Source organism: Pieris napi, chromosome 4, assembly GCF_905475465.1.
Source record: "Pieris napi chromosome 4, ilPieNapi1.2, whole genome shotgun sequence".
In the NCBI taxonomy this organism is placed as follows: domain Eukaryota; kingdom Metazoa; phylum Arthropoda; class Insecta; order Lepidoptera; family Pieridae; genus Pieris; species Pieris napi.
The window spans coordinates 8,417,828-8,436,320 of NC_062237.1; the positions used below are offsets into that span (position 1 = coordinate 8,417,828).

The 18,493-nt window shown below is 33.8% G+C and overlaps 1 protein-coding gene across 1 annotated transcript in view; it reads left to right on the forward strand.

Annotated features, from left to right (window-relative positions):
* LOC125049085 (5-hydroxytryptamine receptor) overlaps nt 1–15,957 on the forward strand; it is a 56,134-nt gene extending 40,177 nt beyond the window's left edge. Inside the window, exons 3-7 of the mRNA XM_047648170.1 lie at nt 3,932–4,105; nt 11,030–11,163; nt 11,998–12,107; nt 13,092–13,385; nt 14,536–15,957. Coding sequence (XP_047504126.1) covers nt 3,932–4,105; nt 11,030–11,163; nt 11,998–12,107; nt 13,092–13,385; nt 14,536–15,157 — 1,334 coding nt within the window. The 3' untranslated portion in view covers nt 15,158–15,957. The remainder of the gene's footprint in view (nt 1–3,931; nt 4,106–11,029; nt 11,164–11,997; nt 12,108–13,091; nt 13,386–14,535) is intronic.
* The last annotated feature ends 2,536 nt before the right edge of the window (nt 15,958–18,493 follow it).

The following is an 18,493-nucleotide window of genomic DNA, read 5'->3' on the forward strand; positions in this document are numbered from 1 at the left end:
TTTCATGGATTATGTTAAGGCAAGTACATCTTAGAATCTTTTTATCTGAAAAATTTCTTATATGCTCCCACAATCGCCTTCAAAAATTCAAACAGCTCAAAACAAATGAACGAGTCTGTGCATCGTCACTATATACAATCTAATTAGCACTGACTCGCTTCGTTCAAATGACTGAGCATTTTTGCAATTAAATTTTAATTAATAAACGTATGAAGAACACTTTTTAATGAACTTCGTTTTCCCCCTAAGTTTTTTATTGAACTGAAATTTTCATATAAATCCAAGTTATGTTGAACATCTCGAATAATATCTCGGAGCAAATCATTTTGCTAATATGCATGTTATTTCCTCTGTGAGTTAATATAAACTTCATAAAAATTATATTTGAATGTAATAGAAGTTAGAGCAGACACATTTATCAAATTTTTTAAGACAATTTGATCAGCCTTTAAATTTACCCGTTAGTTATTGTTTGGGTACTCGAACCTAGGATCTTCAGGGATCATTTTCTTAACTCTGGACTGTATTGATTAATCGATATCTTTAAGAAATATTATCCTCAGCATATTATTTGTACTACAATATAAAATTATATCTTCGTATTTGAATTTATATTACTCGTAATACTTAAGAAGGAAATTATTAGACATCGGTATCATGAGATAACAAAATTCTTCGTCTCTTTCAAATCTACTGGATTAATATTTAAATATAGAACGCTGCACTACCCTGCTGCTTTACCCATTTAATTTCTCATTTCAAATTCGATTACAGCTGATTTCTATATATATATAATGAAAATGGTTTTCGTTTGAGGCTCCTTCACGCCTAAACCACTGATCGTATCGACATGAAACTACCACCATTCGATGCGAAATTTTTCCTCGATGGTTTATGGCTATTTATTTATTAAATTCCAACGTTCCTTCATTTTTTTATTGCTGTTTTACTTTTATGAAAATTTATCCATACGGACTTCACCGCGGAAACATTCGGGGAGGCTTCCTAGAACCTCTAAACGTCAACATCTGTTAAAAACTCGATTTTCAAAATATTTCAATTTTCTTAGCGGGAAGTTAAAAAGAAGAATAATAAAAATATGAAAAAAAAAAATGAAACATAAAATTTTTTTTAATTCGTCCAGCAAAGCGGGCGCGAAACGGCTAGTACACTATAAATAAACTATGAAGTAACTAAAATATTTACCATCTTAGTTACAATTTCCTCTCGAACGACGAATGTTTTATAATAAAAATCACCTATTTCTCTATATACTGTAAACTAGATATAGAGCAATCATTTAAATACTAAAATTCTATATAATTCACTCCAGTGGTTTCGGTCGAAATATAAATCAGTCACAGTCAGTCATTTAGATTTAGCTCACCGAATTGTTTAAATTGCAATTGCTTTAGTTTGTACCGACATATTTTACAGCTTAATATATTATTGTATTATAATAATTATTATATTTTATAAATAAGAAAATCTTTAAACATTATTACCAATTGTTTTCTTGTATTCTAACAAAAAAAAATTGTCTCCAGAATGTAATAATCCAAAAATAATGCATTGCTATTAAATAATAAAAATATAACTCCACACCGATTCCAACGGCGTCTGCCCTGTGATTCTGTTACTCACTTTTCAAACTCTCACAGCGGTTTTCATCAGTCGTAAAGCAGTCATTTTACGATTTGGCAATCTGATAAACAATATACATAAACTACATGCTCCCACCTTATCAGAAAAGTGAGTTACAGAATCGCAAGGCTGATCTCTTTCACTGAGATTAAAGATCGCCAGATATTCATTTAAATATATCGGGTATAATTTTTAATGTCTACTTATAATTAGGGACGTAATACGTCATCAAATACCGCCATTTTTGGATATGGAGTAATAATACCAAAACAAGATAACATAAAACCCAAACCTTATTATAAAAAATATGAATAATGCGATCTTTGTGAATTCAGGCAGTGCAATGAAATAGATCATTATCACTATACCTGTATGTAAGTTTTTCTCATCATAAATGGTGCATATGGTAATTTGCAAAAAGGAAATGAGGTCCCATAATTTTAATTCCTTAAAAAGAAAGCTATGTAAACAACGAATTATTTAACAAACAAATGAGCTATTAAACTATGGAAAAACCCAAATACCAGCTTCTTCCTTTTGACCAAATTCAACAAGCCCGAAGATCGGCTTGGTTCCCTCTCTCTCTTTCTACGCAGAGACATTTTGTCTCTATGCGATTCTAGAAAGTGTACTATGTTCTAAAGAATTGTTTGGATTGACCCCTCCAGCTCGTTTCGCTTAACTACCACGAGTTTTCTCTTATCTACCACAGCCTAGTGTAATTATAAAGAACCTCTCTCTCCCCAATGTTCCTAATTTAAATCACTGATTAAAAAAGGTTAAATTACCAAAGATTTCCATGAGATTTCCTTCTTCTCGTTTGTCATTGTAGATGTTCCATTAGCCGGGCACGGTTAAGCTTTGTGCGGGATTAATTAACTGTAAAGTATGCGATTACGACCGTTATAATTCACTAGAATTTCGGATAAATATAAATTAAGAGTCACGGTTCGGTGGACATCGATTGGTCGATTAAGCCCGGACAAAAATGAAGGGTTTAAAAGAGTTTACAGGCGGAATGGGCAAGCTAAATTACTTTGAAAGATTATCCAGAAAGGGAAGTGAACGTTTCAAAACTATTTTACTTCTTTTAATGTTGAAAACATCAGATATATCAACAAAAGCATTATTTTAAAACGTATCTAATTGAAAAGAATGTAATTTAAAAATTATTTTGTACTTGTTCAGACTGACACATTATATATGTATGTACAAGAAGCGACTTTAATACATATTTTTATTAGATATATATATCTATTTTTGAAGCCAATAGTATTTCTTCATACACTCCAATTAATTCCCAATAGTAAGCATGAATGTGTAATGTTACATAATATTAGTAAGAAGTGTGTTTGTTAAATGCTGCTTAATCGGAAAATTTCATTGGCTAAAGAGGACGCAAAGAGCTCTCAATGTTAAGTGGCGAATTCATGTTCAGAGATGGGCGACGGAAAATATATTATACATCAAAGTGAATGTCATTTAAAAATAATTTAGTTATAAATTTGGTTTCAAATATAACGAAGTAACTCTGATTGTAAACTTAATAAAACGCTACGACGTTATGGTACAAATTCTATACAAATTGAATGAACGAAAATATGATTACAATTCAGCTTCCGTATTTACGCGAAAATCTAAAATGTGGTATTTTTTATTATCATCTTATGCGACGTTATTTTTGTTACGTTAGTTGACACGAACGAGAACACATTACACATACAAAATATGATGTTTTTTAATAGCATATAATGATCCATAATAATATAGAAAAAAAAAACTATTTGCACTTTGCACAATGTTACAAAATGACTAATGTAATATATATTACTTACAATTAAATTCATATTGACTTGGAACATAAACTATTTTGATTAACCTACACTTAATATTATACCTAATATCAAAGATTTACAGTATTTATTTAAAAATAAATTACAATTAAAAAAATATATATAAATGAACCAACTAAAACTATGGAACCAGCTGCCCACTGAAGTATTTACGAACCAATTCGTCTTAGGGTCCAACAATAATAAAGTACTATTCTTAAAAAAGCAGCAACGCACTTGCGATCCTTCTGGCAGTGTCGGGTCTATGGACGGCAATCTCTCGTGACATCAGGTCTGTCCGATTGCCAACTGTAATAAAAAAGTTCAGAATTTGCTACAATTTTGGCTTACTATAGCTATGAACTATGCCTTACCACTATACATAGAAAACAATTATATATAAGTCTATGTATTGAAGAAGGAACAATGATTATCTTGTCTTCTCATTGTTATAGATGAAGTCTCGACGGGGTGGTACGATAACTGTTCCTGGGTGGACGCTGTATCGTGGGGCTGCAACCTCACCGCCAACGTGACGGGTAATGCTACCACCAGTGACGTCACGTCGCTCGTCCTCATGGCGGTGACGTCCGTTGTCCTGGCGCTCATCATTCTGGCCACTATTATTGGTAAGAACTTTTGGTAGAGTACGCTTAGATTGCATCGCTTGATGGTGGTCTAGAGGTCAAGTCAACCGTCCTCATATGAAATGCTCTCCATGTCTATAAAGAAAAAACCTATAACTACGTCACATCTTATACAACTTAGAACTCTTTAAGTACGGAATACATAGACATTTGCAAAGAAAGTGCGATTACTTTAAGAATGTAGTCCAGATCCACAGTACTTCAGAAAATATTAGACCCCAAACTGACGCAGGTAACGACAGATAATATACATTATTCATATAGTAGCTCCCTTGATAAATAATCCAAAATAACTTAATACATTTCTACATTCCAATCTTGACACGTCAATTCAAACATTAAATGCAAATAAGTATGAAATACTGATTAACGATGACAATAACACGTTTATAATCCACAATTTCTTTGTAATCATATCAGCTTCGGTGGACTTGGCAGCGGCGTTGGCTCGACTCCAGGCTATATTAACGAAAGTGCCTAAATGATATTCCCAAAATACAGTCTCTAATGATATTATGTATTTCCGCTTTGAAATACTCAGCTTACATAGGATTCAGTCAAGGTCTTCTTGCATGCAGTGATTTCGTAAGTGAATAGAAATAACTATTTAGTTAAATTGTTTATATGTATACTAGGATAAATTAGTATAAAGCGATGGATTATGGATAACATAAAATTATTTGTATAGTGTATCTTTATATCAATACACTCACGTTTCGCTCCGTGAAGCTTGTGAAGTGCCCATGAGACTTCTGTGCTTCTGGAAGGAGCTGGGCTGGCTAAATTAAGCAGGACTTAACGCACAACGGACCAATTGTGTATCTAAGTGCGGAAACTGAGTCCACCAACCTTAACCTTTATACGAGGCGTGTATTTAAAGTAAGGTCTCCATTTATTTTTTTCACATTAAATAACATGTATTTACAAAGTTTAATACATTGCTGTAAAGCTTGAAATCTAAGCTATTTTTCTATATAATCGCCAATCACTTCGATGAGTTTCTTCATTCGTACGACAAACTTTTGTATCCCCTCCTCGAACCATGATCCCGCCGCCTGGCGCAGGAACGAAATGAAACCCCGGAGCACAAAGTGAAACGTGTCCAATGTGCCCAAGACTTTCTCGCCAGTTTTGAAGAGGAAGGGGAAGAATTTCTCGCAAATTTCATTCCTCCTAGATGTTTTTTCAGGGCAGGAAACATGTGGAAGTCACTAGGGGCCAAAAAATTTTTTTGACTTCAGGCGAATGCGTGTGTCTCCATTGTTTCGACTGCTCCTTCGTTTCCGGTGTGTAATAATGAGCCCATGTTTCATCTCCTGTAACGATTGAATCGAGAAATTCTTCCCCTTCCTCTTCAAAACTGGCGAGAAAGTCTTGGGCACATTGGACACGTTTCACTTTGTGCTCCGGGGTTTCATTTCGTTCCTGCGCGAGGCGGCGGGATCATGGTTCGAGGAGGGGATACAAAAGTTTGTCGTACGAATGAAGAAACTCATCGAAGTGAATGGCGGTTATATAGAAAAATAGCTTAGATTTCAAGCTTTACAGCAATGTATTAAACTTTGTAAATACATGTTATTTAATGTGAAAAAAATAAATGGAGACCTTACTTTAAATACACGCCTCGTACTCACGTTTATTTATTTGGTAAAAAGATTTTAGAATAAGTCCTTTGAGTAAAGGCGAACCTTAACGGACATAGCTTAAAAGGTCCTGGGTTGAATTTCTAGTAAATTACTTTTTTTGGGTTGTAAAAGTTGACTTAACGCTTTGCTACCTTTATGTTCGAATGAAATAGACCCAAGTATAGTACCAACATATAAAAATTCTTAACCTAATTTTATAAAAACCTCCGTAAACTCCGTAGGTTTTTAACTAGTTACGTTAGACGTAAAATATAAATAGTAAAATCGACTCCAATTAAAAGTATGTATCCTTGAAGCCCGTTTTCTAAAGTTTTAATTTAAACTTAATCTCAGCTAGTTTAAACCAATATAAAGTACACCGATATAAATTCTTAAAGAAAACTGTCAACTGACATCACGTCAAAACCTAATTTTCCGTTCGGAAAAGTTAATTAACCCGAAATGAAAAATTATGCTACGGTGGGTAATTAAATTTTTTCTGACACGCCCCTGCCTTTACATCAATTAGGACTTAACAAAAAGGTAAATTGGAAAATTAAATATCTGAACATTTTAATTTATTAACCAACCTTTAGAATTATAATAAAATAAGACCAGTAAACCTCCTACTCCGAGGTTGCATCCATTTTAAAGACTATTAAATCAGAATGATCATTCCGTATATATCCCTAATAGGCGACACTGAATGAATAAACCTATATAATAGATACTTATCTATCTATCGGCCTGTCCCGGTTTAAAATTGCTATATTTTTTTTTAATATGGATATACCTAGATATACCTGTTACTCAGGGATGAAAGTTTTTTTTAGATTGGTCAAGTAATTTTGAGTTTATTCGTTAAAAAAACACACAAATCTTTCATATTTATAATAAAAATTCGTTATAAGTTCACATGCAATACATTTCTTTTTAGAATTGGGGACCCTTTTACGTGAAAGATACTTTTGTCAGGGTTCCCAGCACTTCCGTAACAAACTTATCACTATATTTTGTGTTCACAATATTAAAATGTTGTTTAATATTGTATGTACAATTTTCTAAATATGTATAAATATAGAACAATAATGCAACTCAGCTACAATATTTTACAATAGCTAACGATTGATATAAGGATATATAGTGCAGGGAAGGGCCCATTTTTGCTTTCTATTAGAATTTCATTATATTTCTATTTGCAGTTACTTGGACATAGATAACTACGTTAGGAACACAAAACTTTTGTATACTCTTAAAAACTAGTCTGAATTGCTTAAATGACAATTTACTGATAATAAACAACACTGATAGAGGCTGTAATGGAGGATTACGAGTCATTAGTTATACATACGTATTGCTATATTTCAATTGTTAAACCTGTACTCTCTAATCGGCAGAACTTAAGCAGGGAATCTTTTAAAACAAGCCTATAGCTAGTCACAGTGAATTTAATGATAAATGATTTTATTCACTTAAGATCCTATGTCCCTGAGATGGGGCAGACCGCAGAGGACATCCACCGTAGAAAACCAGTCTGATCAGTCTTGGGCAGCTCTTGTAACTTCACTCCTGGTAATTCCAGCTTCGTTCGCCTCGGCAAAGATGCTTCGTTGCCAGGTCTGTTTTGTGCGGCCATTTTCTTTTGCCTTGTGGATTCCAGTCGAGAGTTAACTTGGCAATGTGACTTGGATCTCTGGAGCAACCAAGTTCCACTTTCGGCGATTTATAGTCATGTCAATTGGCACTCAAATGATTCATAGTAATTTAAAATTAGTCCTCTTTCCGTAGCGGTTAAATCTTCAAGAAATATGTTACCACAGACTACAATACTTACCGGATTACAGATAAAAAACAGCACCATTCGTCAGATAAAAAGTTAAACGCAAAAGCGTCAGGTCAACCGGGAAGTCATCAGAATCAGTTGCACAAACCTATGTCAAGTAGTGGATGTGGGTTAAGTGGGCTCTAACGGACTATTAGGCACGTATAGCTTATACGTTTTTGTTTAACGATACTCGTACGATGTTAAACGTCGCTTAAGTTGCGGTTGCTTTGTTGTTTTATAGCCATCTTAAGGCTGGAAATAGTAATGATGCATTTGCATATATAAAAATACCGGTAAATTATATTCATCAATGTCAAAATCTTAAAAATATTCGTATTTGTTATTAAAATGTTATATTTTGTATTTAATAGTTAACCCGGCAAACATTGTATTGCCATATAAAGATTATTGTACTAATATCGCTATAGGGCTATTTGTATTTTTTAATCAAAAATCAATTTTAAAAAATACTGATCGTGTGTGGCAGTGCTGGCCATCCTTATCAGTTAGGGTTATAAAAAAATAGTTAAAAATAGTAGTACATAATAACTCTATGTTCTTTTCTTACAGTAACTTTATACAGAGACAATAGAAATTTTAATATCAAAAGCAAGTGCTACTTCTAATGTCTAAAGAAAATAATTCTTTTAAAATTATTTTTTTTAACTTAATTATTTATTTATAATACAAACTTGTTTGCAAGTATCCTAAACCAATTGATATGTGAAAAATCTAGAACTGTAAAAGGATACTATAAAATAAACTATTTTACTCATTTGATCTCCAATATATTGTTAATATCATAAATGTAGACACAAAAATAAGTTATATTGATGAAAAGCGACAGAACAAAAGTAAATACTCAGTCCATTACTTCCCATGGGTCAAGGGTCGCGTGTACGAAAGTTCGGCGTGCGAGTTTGAATTTTGTATAGACATCCTGTTAACAAGGCGCGAACAGATTGTATATATCACGCTTACATGATATTTTTTTTTATAATAGCAAGTATATCAAGCGTGTATCAAAGCGTTGTATCAAAACCCTTACTTAATCAAGCCACGCTGGTATATATCGCTATGTCGTTAACTTTAAAACTTTAGGAAATTGAGTATTTTCTTCACATACTCATCTTATCTTTTAATAATCATATATAGAATCGATCAAGTAATTCGAATGACTTCTACTTTTAAACTGACTTAAAAACCCAAAGATCTTATCGAAACGTAAATTATCCTGACCTATATAAAATATTGAAAGCTTTTAAAAGCTCTTTTTTTAAGTAATAATTTTGCACTTATCATTTATTACTAGAGCATAGAGTTCATTTAGTATGAACTCAGCCTAAGAGCCATCAGAATCGCTATAAAGGGCATAGGGATTCGTTCGCAATACAAAATAAAACTCTCTTTTCAGAAGTGTTGATATGGGGTGGCAAATCTAATGGAAGGTTGTATGATACCTCTTCACAATATATTCGGAGCCGAGAAAAGATTTATTTACCATACAAATAATTTATGTTTCATTATTTCCTATATAAATAAAACACGGTGCTTTAACATGCGATGATTGATGTGATCTACTTCTCGTGTTTGGAAAAATAAAAAGAAATTATATGAACAATTTTATGATAATAACTAGCTGCCCCCGCGAACTACGTTTCCCCTTTATGCCTAGCCTATCTTTTTAGTACATACCATCATAGAACATTGTGCTGTGCTACCCCAGAGACTGTTCGATTTTCCGGAATGAAAACTTTTTAGGTTTTTTAGGTTCTGTGATTTTTCTTTATATAAACCTCAGAGTTCAAGTTATAAGTTCTTAACATAAAAAATAGGGGTTGATCGTAGTAGTCGAGGGTAGTGGAAATTAAGGTTCTATATTTTTTTGTATGCTGTATTATAAACAAATAAAACATTTTTTTTTATAAAAAAATTTAGGGGCTTAAAAGATAGATAGTAGCCGATTCTCAGATTTATTGAATATGCATATAAAATTTCATAAGAATCGGTCGAGCCATTCTCGGAGTAGTATGGGAACGAACATTGTGACACGAGAATTTTATATAATAGACGAGAATTATTATAGAGATTATAACTGTCAATTTTGATAAATGACTTTAAAATGTAAGTGACGTTTCGTCTTAAGAATGTTATCACTTTTTATTTTTTTGTAGAATTAGAGCTGATTTACACAGGGTCAGGAACTGACTACAAATTCGAGGCAAGTCAGTGCTGACCCGAAAAAAACCCTGTGTAAACTGATTTGAAGTCAGTACAGTGGCTTGAAGTCAGCGCTGACTTGAATATTCGGATACGAATATCTTAAAGTCAGTTGGCGCCCCCCGCCACCCGCGCCAGCCAAATATGCCCCGTGTAAACGATAAGTCAGTGCGTGGTTAGTCACTGCCGCTGCGTTGTAGAGTGACCACGTTTTTTTCGCTGGCGATAAAAATGGAGCTTAGCGAAGACGAAACCTTAAAATTCGTGCAATTATATGGCGAAAACGAGTACCTTTGGGATATTAAATCCCTAAATTACCGCAATTAAGAAATGCGGTCAACAGCGTTGCAAAATATGGCGCTATATAAGTTGTCTCATTTTCTACCATTTCTATTAACTCATTCAACAGCAAAATTGATAAATTTTTCAACAAATAATTAAATCGTCGTTTCGGTTGTTTTCGCGAATTCATTTTTCCCACTGACTTCACACACGTGTGCTCATCGTGAGAAACGCACCACTACTACTTACTTCAACAGTTAAAGTCAGTCGCGGCGCCGACATTGGCGCTGCGACTGACTTGTCTACTGACCCTGTGTAAATCAGCCTTTATGCTTTTTAAGATGTTAAATAACCCAGTGGCCTTTAGCGAATTAAAAAAAATAGTTCTTAAGTGTTTAAAATCTATCTAAAATATTTTTTTGTTTCTTATTCGTCATACATCCTGTGTCCTTTCATAAAATCTGTTTAAATACTATGTATATATAAACAGTAGTATATAATTCAGTACAAGTATCTTGTAAAACAAAAACTTGCCAATTAAAGGGTAGCGGTGAGTTTATTGGCAGTTATTCTTCTCCATTCATCGCCCTTGATTTCAAAAGTGTTTTGTATTATTTTGTATAGTCACTTTATGTTTTTGCATAGGGGCCTCATAGCCTAGCGGTCTTATTAAGTGGCACATAGGTGAGGGGTTCCGGGTTCGATTCCCGGTTCGAGGGCAAGTTTTAATTTAATTTAAATTTGTTCTCGGCCTTTAGGAGGGTTGTGCGGTACCGGGCGAGTGCCTAAACCGTACATGGAGGACACGGTCGAATTTCTAAAGACAAGAACGAATTATAAAAAATCCTATACTTGACGCTGGCTAATGCACAAATCGTGCCAGAGCCATAAAAAAAAAGTTTTTGCATCCATCGTGTTCTTTATTTAAAATCGTTTTTTTTTACTTGTTCCCAGGCAACGTCTTTGTAATAGCTGCAATCATAATTGAAAGAAACCTTCAGAATGTAGCGAACTACCTCGTGGCGTCCCTGGCTGTGGCTGATCTGATGGTAGCTTGTCTTGTGATGCCACTCGGAGCTGTCTATGAGGTATATCACCCATAACAGGCATATGTTATTGAAGTGTATGATGACGCAAGAATACAAACGTGTCAGATTGAATTTTAGTAGATATTAATATTTATTATTTATTTTTGATTATTATTAATATTTGTTTTAGTTACTAATTTTATCATCTATTAATTTGAATGCTTATAACATTTAATTTTGCTGTTCTTTCGTATAAAACGTAAGTAAGCAGTACCTATCTGATCTTATCTTTAGTTAACGTAATGGTTTTATAATACTCTTATGTTCAATGTATATTTCTCCAAATGCTTTTAACGTACAATTCCCCCTACACTGAGGCTGTAAAATGGTTGAAAAAAAACACTTTAAGATCCTGTTCGATTACGATGTAGACTTTACTACTATAAAAACAAGTATTCACAATTTACGACATTTTAAGTAATTATTCAAATCGAGGTTGTTTAGATTACTACATAACGGAGTCGTAAAACTGGGTTAAGTATCTCTATAAATCCAGCTGCAATCAAAACAGATCAAAGTAATTGCGTATTGAGTATCTATAAAACAAATAATAAAATATCTCTCAACATCCCTTGTTGTTATCACTACTGTTACCTACTGTACGGCTGCTGTTCGACGCTCCATAATTTCTTTTAGCAATGGTATTAGAATTTACAAACCCGACCGATTGCATTTTTTTGACCAATCATTTAATCAGCAGCTTAAACCTATATCAATCGAGCCTACTAATCTAGGTACAATTTAATTTATTTATAGCGAAACACTATCTGATACAACGATTGAATACAGTTTTTATGAACACTAACTAGAATATTTGATTAATTATAACTTCAGGTTAGCCAGGGTTGGATTTTGGGACCTGAACTATGTGACATGTGGACATCCAGCGATGTCCTTTGCAGTTCAGCATCAATACTTCATCTCGTTGCCATTGCAACGGACAGGTAATGTATATAGATCACGCAAACGCATATATACTTTATAGATTTTAATAAGCTTACATTTCATATGCCAAAGATATCTTTAACTACGTAATATTTTCTAATTATAGACGCGCTGAAATAACCAATACCTTGACTTATTCAATAAATTTAATTAATTCATTAAATACCTATTCAAAGCCATAATATTAGTTATGTGGAGTATTTCAGGCAGTGCAATCAAAGTCAGACATACGATCCTAGCATTCCACATTCAGCCGCGATTCATAGCCACAGATGCGAGCAAGTCAATGGGCTAGAATATCATCGTGTTTTGACTAATTGATCATTATTAACTGTTAATAATATTATCAAGTAGTGCTAGCCGTTGGCCGTTTTACTGTTTATGTATTAGTTGGAATATTATATGTCCAGGACAAGTTTTCCTTAAAACATGCAAGACACTAGTCGTATACTTAAAGTTATCACTGAACTAATAATACCAACTTAATGTATTTTTTGACACCAGACTGAAAGTTAAAAGTTATTTCTTATCGGTGTGATTTATTCGTTTGTCAATATTCCCGAAATAAACAACGTTAATAAGTTGAGATGATAACGTATGCCTCATTCGTAAGCGAACATTTGCTTTTATTTAAAAGTGTATTTGAGTACGGGAATGTTATGATTTTGATTGATTAATACAATTTGATTGATTTCTGAAGTATTTCCGAACCAATTCGACTTAGGGTCCTTCAAGAAAAGAGCGTACTAATTCTTAAAAGGCCGGCAACGCACTCGCGAGCCCTCTGGCATTGAGAGTGTCCATGGGCGGCGGTATCACTTAACATCAGGTGAGCCTCCTGCCCGTTTGCCCCCCGTTCTATAAAAAAAAAATATCCAAAATATTAATAATTATATTGGGTAATAGTTGGTTACCTTGGGAACACTTTTAAAATGAAAGAACTTTCTTATTACTTTGTCCACTAACATAGGCCACTCTTACAGATACTGGGCCGTCACAAACGTCGACTACATCCACATAAGGAATGAGAAGCGTATTTTCACAATGATCTTCCTCGTCTGGGCTGCAGCGTTGGTCGTGTCTTTAGCTCCACAGTTGGGCTGGAAGGACCCGGACTACCTCGCGAGAATAACACAACAACAGAAGTGCCTCGTAAGCCAAGATCTTGCCTACCAGATCTTCGCTACTTGCTCCACCTTCTATGTTCCGCTGGCTGTCATCCTTATCTTGTATTGGAAGATTTTCCAGACAGCCAGAAGACGAATACGAAGGCGAAGGTGTGTTACAATTACGTTATGCCAAAAGTTTGTCAAACGTCTTTTGTTTTTCCATTAGACACAACACTTAAAGTGTATTTGTCTCAGTTTTTTTTTATAATATACTAGCTATCCCCGCAAACTTCGTTTCTCCTTAATGAGATTTTACCTAGCCGTTTTCCGGAATGAAAACTTTTTAGGTTTTTCTGTGATTTTTCTCTATATAAACCCCAGAGTTCAAGTTCTTAACTAACAAATAAAAAATATGGGTTGATCGTAGAGGGTAGAAGAAAATTGTATAGATTTTTGTATTCTGTATCATGAAAAATAAAAACAAAAAAAAATTGTCTATAAATAAAAAATATTTTTTTGGGGTGGACACCCCTTATCACTTAGGGGCTTAAAGGATGGTAGCCGATTCTCAGACTTACTGAATATGCATAAAAAATTTCATAAGAATCGGTCGAGCCGTTGTCACAGGGATTCGAACCTAAGGATGGACAATTGTAGACCTATCCATGAGGGTTACACTGCTAATTTATTCATTTTCTCCATTAATAATCATTTCCTATTGGTGAAGAAACTATTTTGTTTAGGTTTTCTTTTTTATTTAAAATATGTTTTACCCCTAAATAATTATTAATATAATATTATCTCCTTCATTATATGACATTATCTACTAATCATTTGTAGTATTGATGAATATTCATGTTTCAATAACAATTATCTATATGGCTGTCGTAAAGTTAAATTCGTTGTCGTCTATCAGAATCTCTAGTCTCGTAAGCCTGTATCAATCGTCCCGGCATGGATTATTGTGTCGCTGCGTAAGATAAACTGAACGTTAGTACATGACGTCAAGATAGACCATTCCACTATTAGAATTTTTTTACCTACATGAAGTAATAAGTAAAACTTCAGTCTCAAACTTTTACACCTGACTGTCAACGTTAGTTAAAATAATGTATGTAAATTATACACTTAGACGAGTAAAACATATCTTGTAGAATGGAGAAATGATTGTATTGAAACCCCAGCATTTTCAAAATCAATACTTAACTTACACACAAAGTATTGATAGTAATATGATATAGGCGTAACTAATATTTCATCCCTTTTTGTTTCTATGAATATTGAAAGCGAGAGAATAAAACCATTTGGATTATTCCAGAGATCCACCACCAGCCAGACCTTCGTCAGCTGACGGCGCTCCGCCTACCGGCAGGCCCGTACAGTCCGCACGAGATAGGCGTTTTGTCAAGAAACGTTTCCTCAACTTGAAGAAATGCAACCAACGTACTAGGGCAGAAACCATTGCTGCAGCCTTATTACTCACTGAAGGCCAAAGTACGTCCACGGTAGACACGTTAGACGAAGAACCAAAAACAACTGCTTTCACAATAAACGAAAAAGCCCCGGTATCACCAGAAAAGTCTTCTTCAACGGCCACAAATGGCTCAAAGCCCGAACGTTCAATCATAACGGGACCTTCTCAAAGAGAGAAGAAGGAATCATTAGAAGCAAAACGCGAAAGAAAGGCAGCGAAAACGCTGGCAATAATTACCGGGGCATTTGTTTTCTGCTGGCTGCCATTTTTCATAATGGCGCTAGTGATGCCAATCTGTCAGACGTGTGTGATAAGCGACTACTTGGCTAGCTTCTTCCTGTGGCTTGGCTACTTTAACTCGACGTTAAACCCAGTGATTTACACAATATTCAGCCCGGATTTCCGGCAAGCGTTCGCGCGCATTCTCTTCGGTACGCATAGACGCGGCCGTAATAAAAAATACTGAACATTTGGAGTGTTCTGTTTAATTACAAATAATATTGAAGACTTTACAAGTATAACAAGGCTTTTTATGTATAAATAAATCGCTATGTTTGTTCTGTGATACGGTATATGTTATTAAATATGAAGTAATGAAAATGATTCAATTATGTTTTGTAAAAACTTTTAACAATAATAAAGTTGTGTACCACAATGCTTTGATCTCAATTGTAAGGTCTCCATAGTTGAATTGTAAGTTATAAAACAGAACTCCTAAACAAATGGACTATAATAACTTGTATAATATTTCAGCTTTGTGTATATACCTACTGTTTGTAGTTAGTGTAAATATATACTAGTCGAATGTAAATATTATATATAATGTTCTAATATTATAGAATGTTGAGAATTGTTTTTATAGTTTATTCCAGCGGTGGCGATGTCGTTACGAGTCCAAAACGACATCACCGTCTGCTCTTAGGGCGGTCTACCATAACGGAATGGAGAATATTCATTCAATAACTATAAAGGGAAAATTCTACTAGAGATATTCGTAGACTAATTATCGCTCAATTGTAAGAAAAAATGAGCGATTTATGATAAATTGAATTTGGAGCAACCTAATTAAGTTTCATGAAGTTTTATTGAAAACAATTTTATATTTTTTAATATAAAAAAACAGGTACCATTAAAATGGCGTATTGGTTACATAAGTGCATATATATCTTATCGAAATTCTAGCATTTTCTCCGCTCCGTATTGTTGGATCGTTGCCCTTACGTTGTTCCAGTGACATTATGAAATAAATATTCAAATTATATCACACAGCTGAGTTTTATTGCATTCCTACACACGCTGCTTATATTGGGCTCGTATTTAAATCGCATTATATTTCTATGCTATACGTTACACAGCGATTTCGAAGCGATTTATTTACTGGCTATCATACTTGGAAAAGGCGTAAAAAATAGCGTATTAAATAACACGTAGAATGTGCCGTATGTGAGTTAAAGGGACAAATAAAAATAAAAAATATTAATTGATTTTTTTTCAATTATTCGTAAAAATCTTAAAATGTTTCATGTCACATAATAATGGTATATAAATGTTTGATTTTAACTACACATCATCTAATAAACCAAACTTTAAAACGTTGCTAGCTACTTTAATATATTTTAAATTAATTCGTGTGATTTTAGTAAACCCAATGGGTTTACTAAAATCTAATATTTAAAATAAATCCCAGTAATGGCAGCAATGTAAGGAGAAGAACAATTAACCCTCAGTGCGGACAGAAGCGAACCGCCTGCATAATTTATTAGAGTCGTCACTGCCCTCTTTTTCATTTATTTTCAACATCCTTTTGTAATTGGGTACTAGGGTACATGTTGTTTGTATGAAGATCTAACACTGGCCTATATAATAATTTAGCTGAATTTACTTCTACTAAAAGTATTGAAAAATTAATACAGTTATAAAATGGACATTAAATAGGTAAGGTACTATTTAACTATATAAAGAAAACACTTTTTTACCGGATTGAGGTTATGTAATACTATAAATTTACAATTATTTTACATAATTTTAATTTTTTTCCGACGTTTCGCGTGCTTTACAGCGTGCGTGGTCACGGTGACTGAAGACAAAAGGTATTGAACTTTTTCTACAGCTACAATTAAATTCAACAAGTAAATTTATAATAATACATAACTTCAATCCAGTAAAAAGTGTTTTCTTTAAATGTGTAAAAGTTATGTCAATAAAAGACAATACTATACTATTTAACTACATAAAACAGAAAAGAATGCCAGATCAAAGCGGATCATTATTTGATTTTCCTATTTGAACCCAAGACATTGAGCCAACTTCCGGCCCATCTTCCTCTCTAAGATTAAGTCACTTACTGAGAACACTAAAATGGGCGTTTTAAGAGCGCGCATAGTGCTAGCAATATTCATTTCACCCGCGCGTCTCCCTCCGCCCGCTCTAGTGACTAGTAAAACAAACGTATACCTGCCCTGGGATTCTGTAACTAACTTTTCGAACTCACACAGCGGTTTTTTCTGAAAAGGTGGGAGCTTGTAGTTTATTGATTATTAGAATGCCAAATCATAAAATGACTGCTTCACGACTGATTTGAGAGCGACCGCCGATGCGAAATCCGCTGTGTGAGTTCGAAAAGTGAGTTACAGAATCGCAGGGCTGAAGTTCGGGTGATGAGACGGACGATACAGTGTTTCACAAAGCGAAAAGGAAGTAAACGCCAAATACTTTTTATATTAATAACTCGTAAAATATACAATATTTAATTAAGTCTCTAGTAACAGCTCTCGGCCAATCGGAATTTATATTGTATTGTGTTTTTAATTATAGTCAACCATTCAAATTATAGTGAAGAATCAATACATATTTATTGTTTTTAACTCAAGCATCACATACTTAGATAAAATCAAATCTACGATGAGTGATTTTTGTTAACTCTTAACCTAAAATAGTATCTTAATTTGTAAGGTTATACAAAATTAAGTGCTAAAGTTTTCCTGTAATCACTACTGTTTTTATTTGCTATACCTGCTCCAACTGGTGTATATGGAAATATAAATAATACATAAATAGTAATTAACATAAATAAAGTAGTTAGGGGTAGTAGATGTGTGCAAACATTGTGGTAGGTTTCTAGTAAAGCTCTACCGTAGAACGCCACACACCGAGGCGATCCAGGTGGGCATGATCCGTAGCAGTTGGTAAAAGTCCCGGTCTAAAAATCTACATAGATTTTTAGAAGCGATGTTTTAATACGAAGTCTTTTTAATGGACCAAACCGCTTAACTTTCGTATCTTCGTTTCTAATTAAGATGTTGGACGACAGATTTTTTTATAATTCTTGGTACTTTATAAGGGCTTTAAATAAATCTGTAATTTCGAACGCGAAATAACATATTTTTTTACACGCTTTATATTAGCTTCACCTGTATGTATGTATGTATTGTATGTATGTTACCGACTCCTTCGGACTCGATTTTGACCCACTTTAAACGGACAGATTTTATTCAAACTTATACAGAATTATACACTTATAAAGAATCAGCGACAATATAATAATTTCATGGGTTTATCTCGAAAAAACAATGAAATTTTTTTTAAGTCCACAAAGCAATACGATTAAATTGAGACAACACGTATTGCTGCTAGGACTAAAAAGTGGAAAATAAATATAGTTTAAAAAAACTATAAAACACGCTTTTAAAGCACATCAAACTAAAAAGTGAAAAATAATTCCTAATTTAGGCTGAAAATGGTAATGAATGTCCCATATTTTTCGTCTATCGAGCAACCCACGCTTTTTCACAATAATACCAGT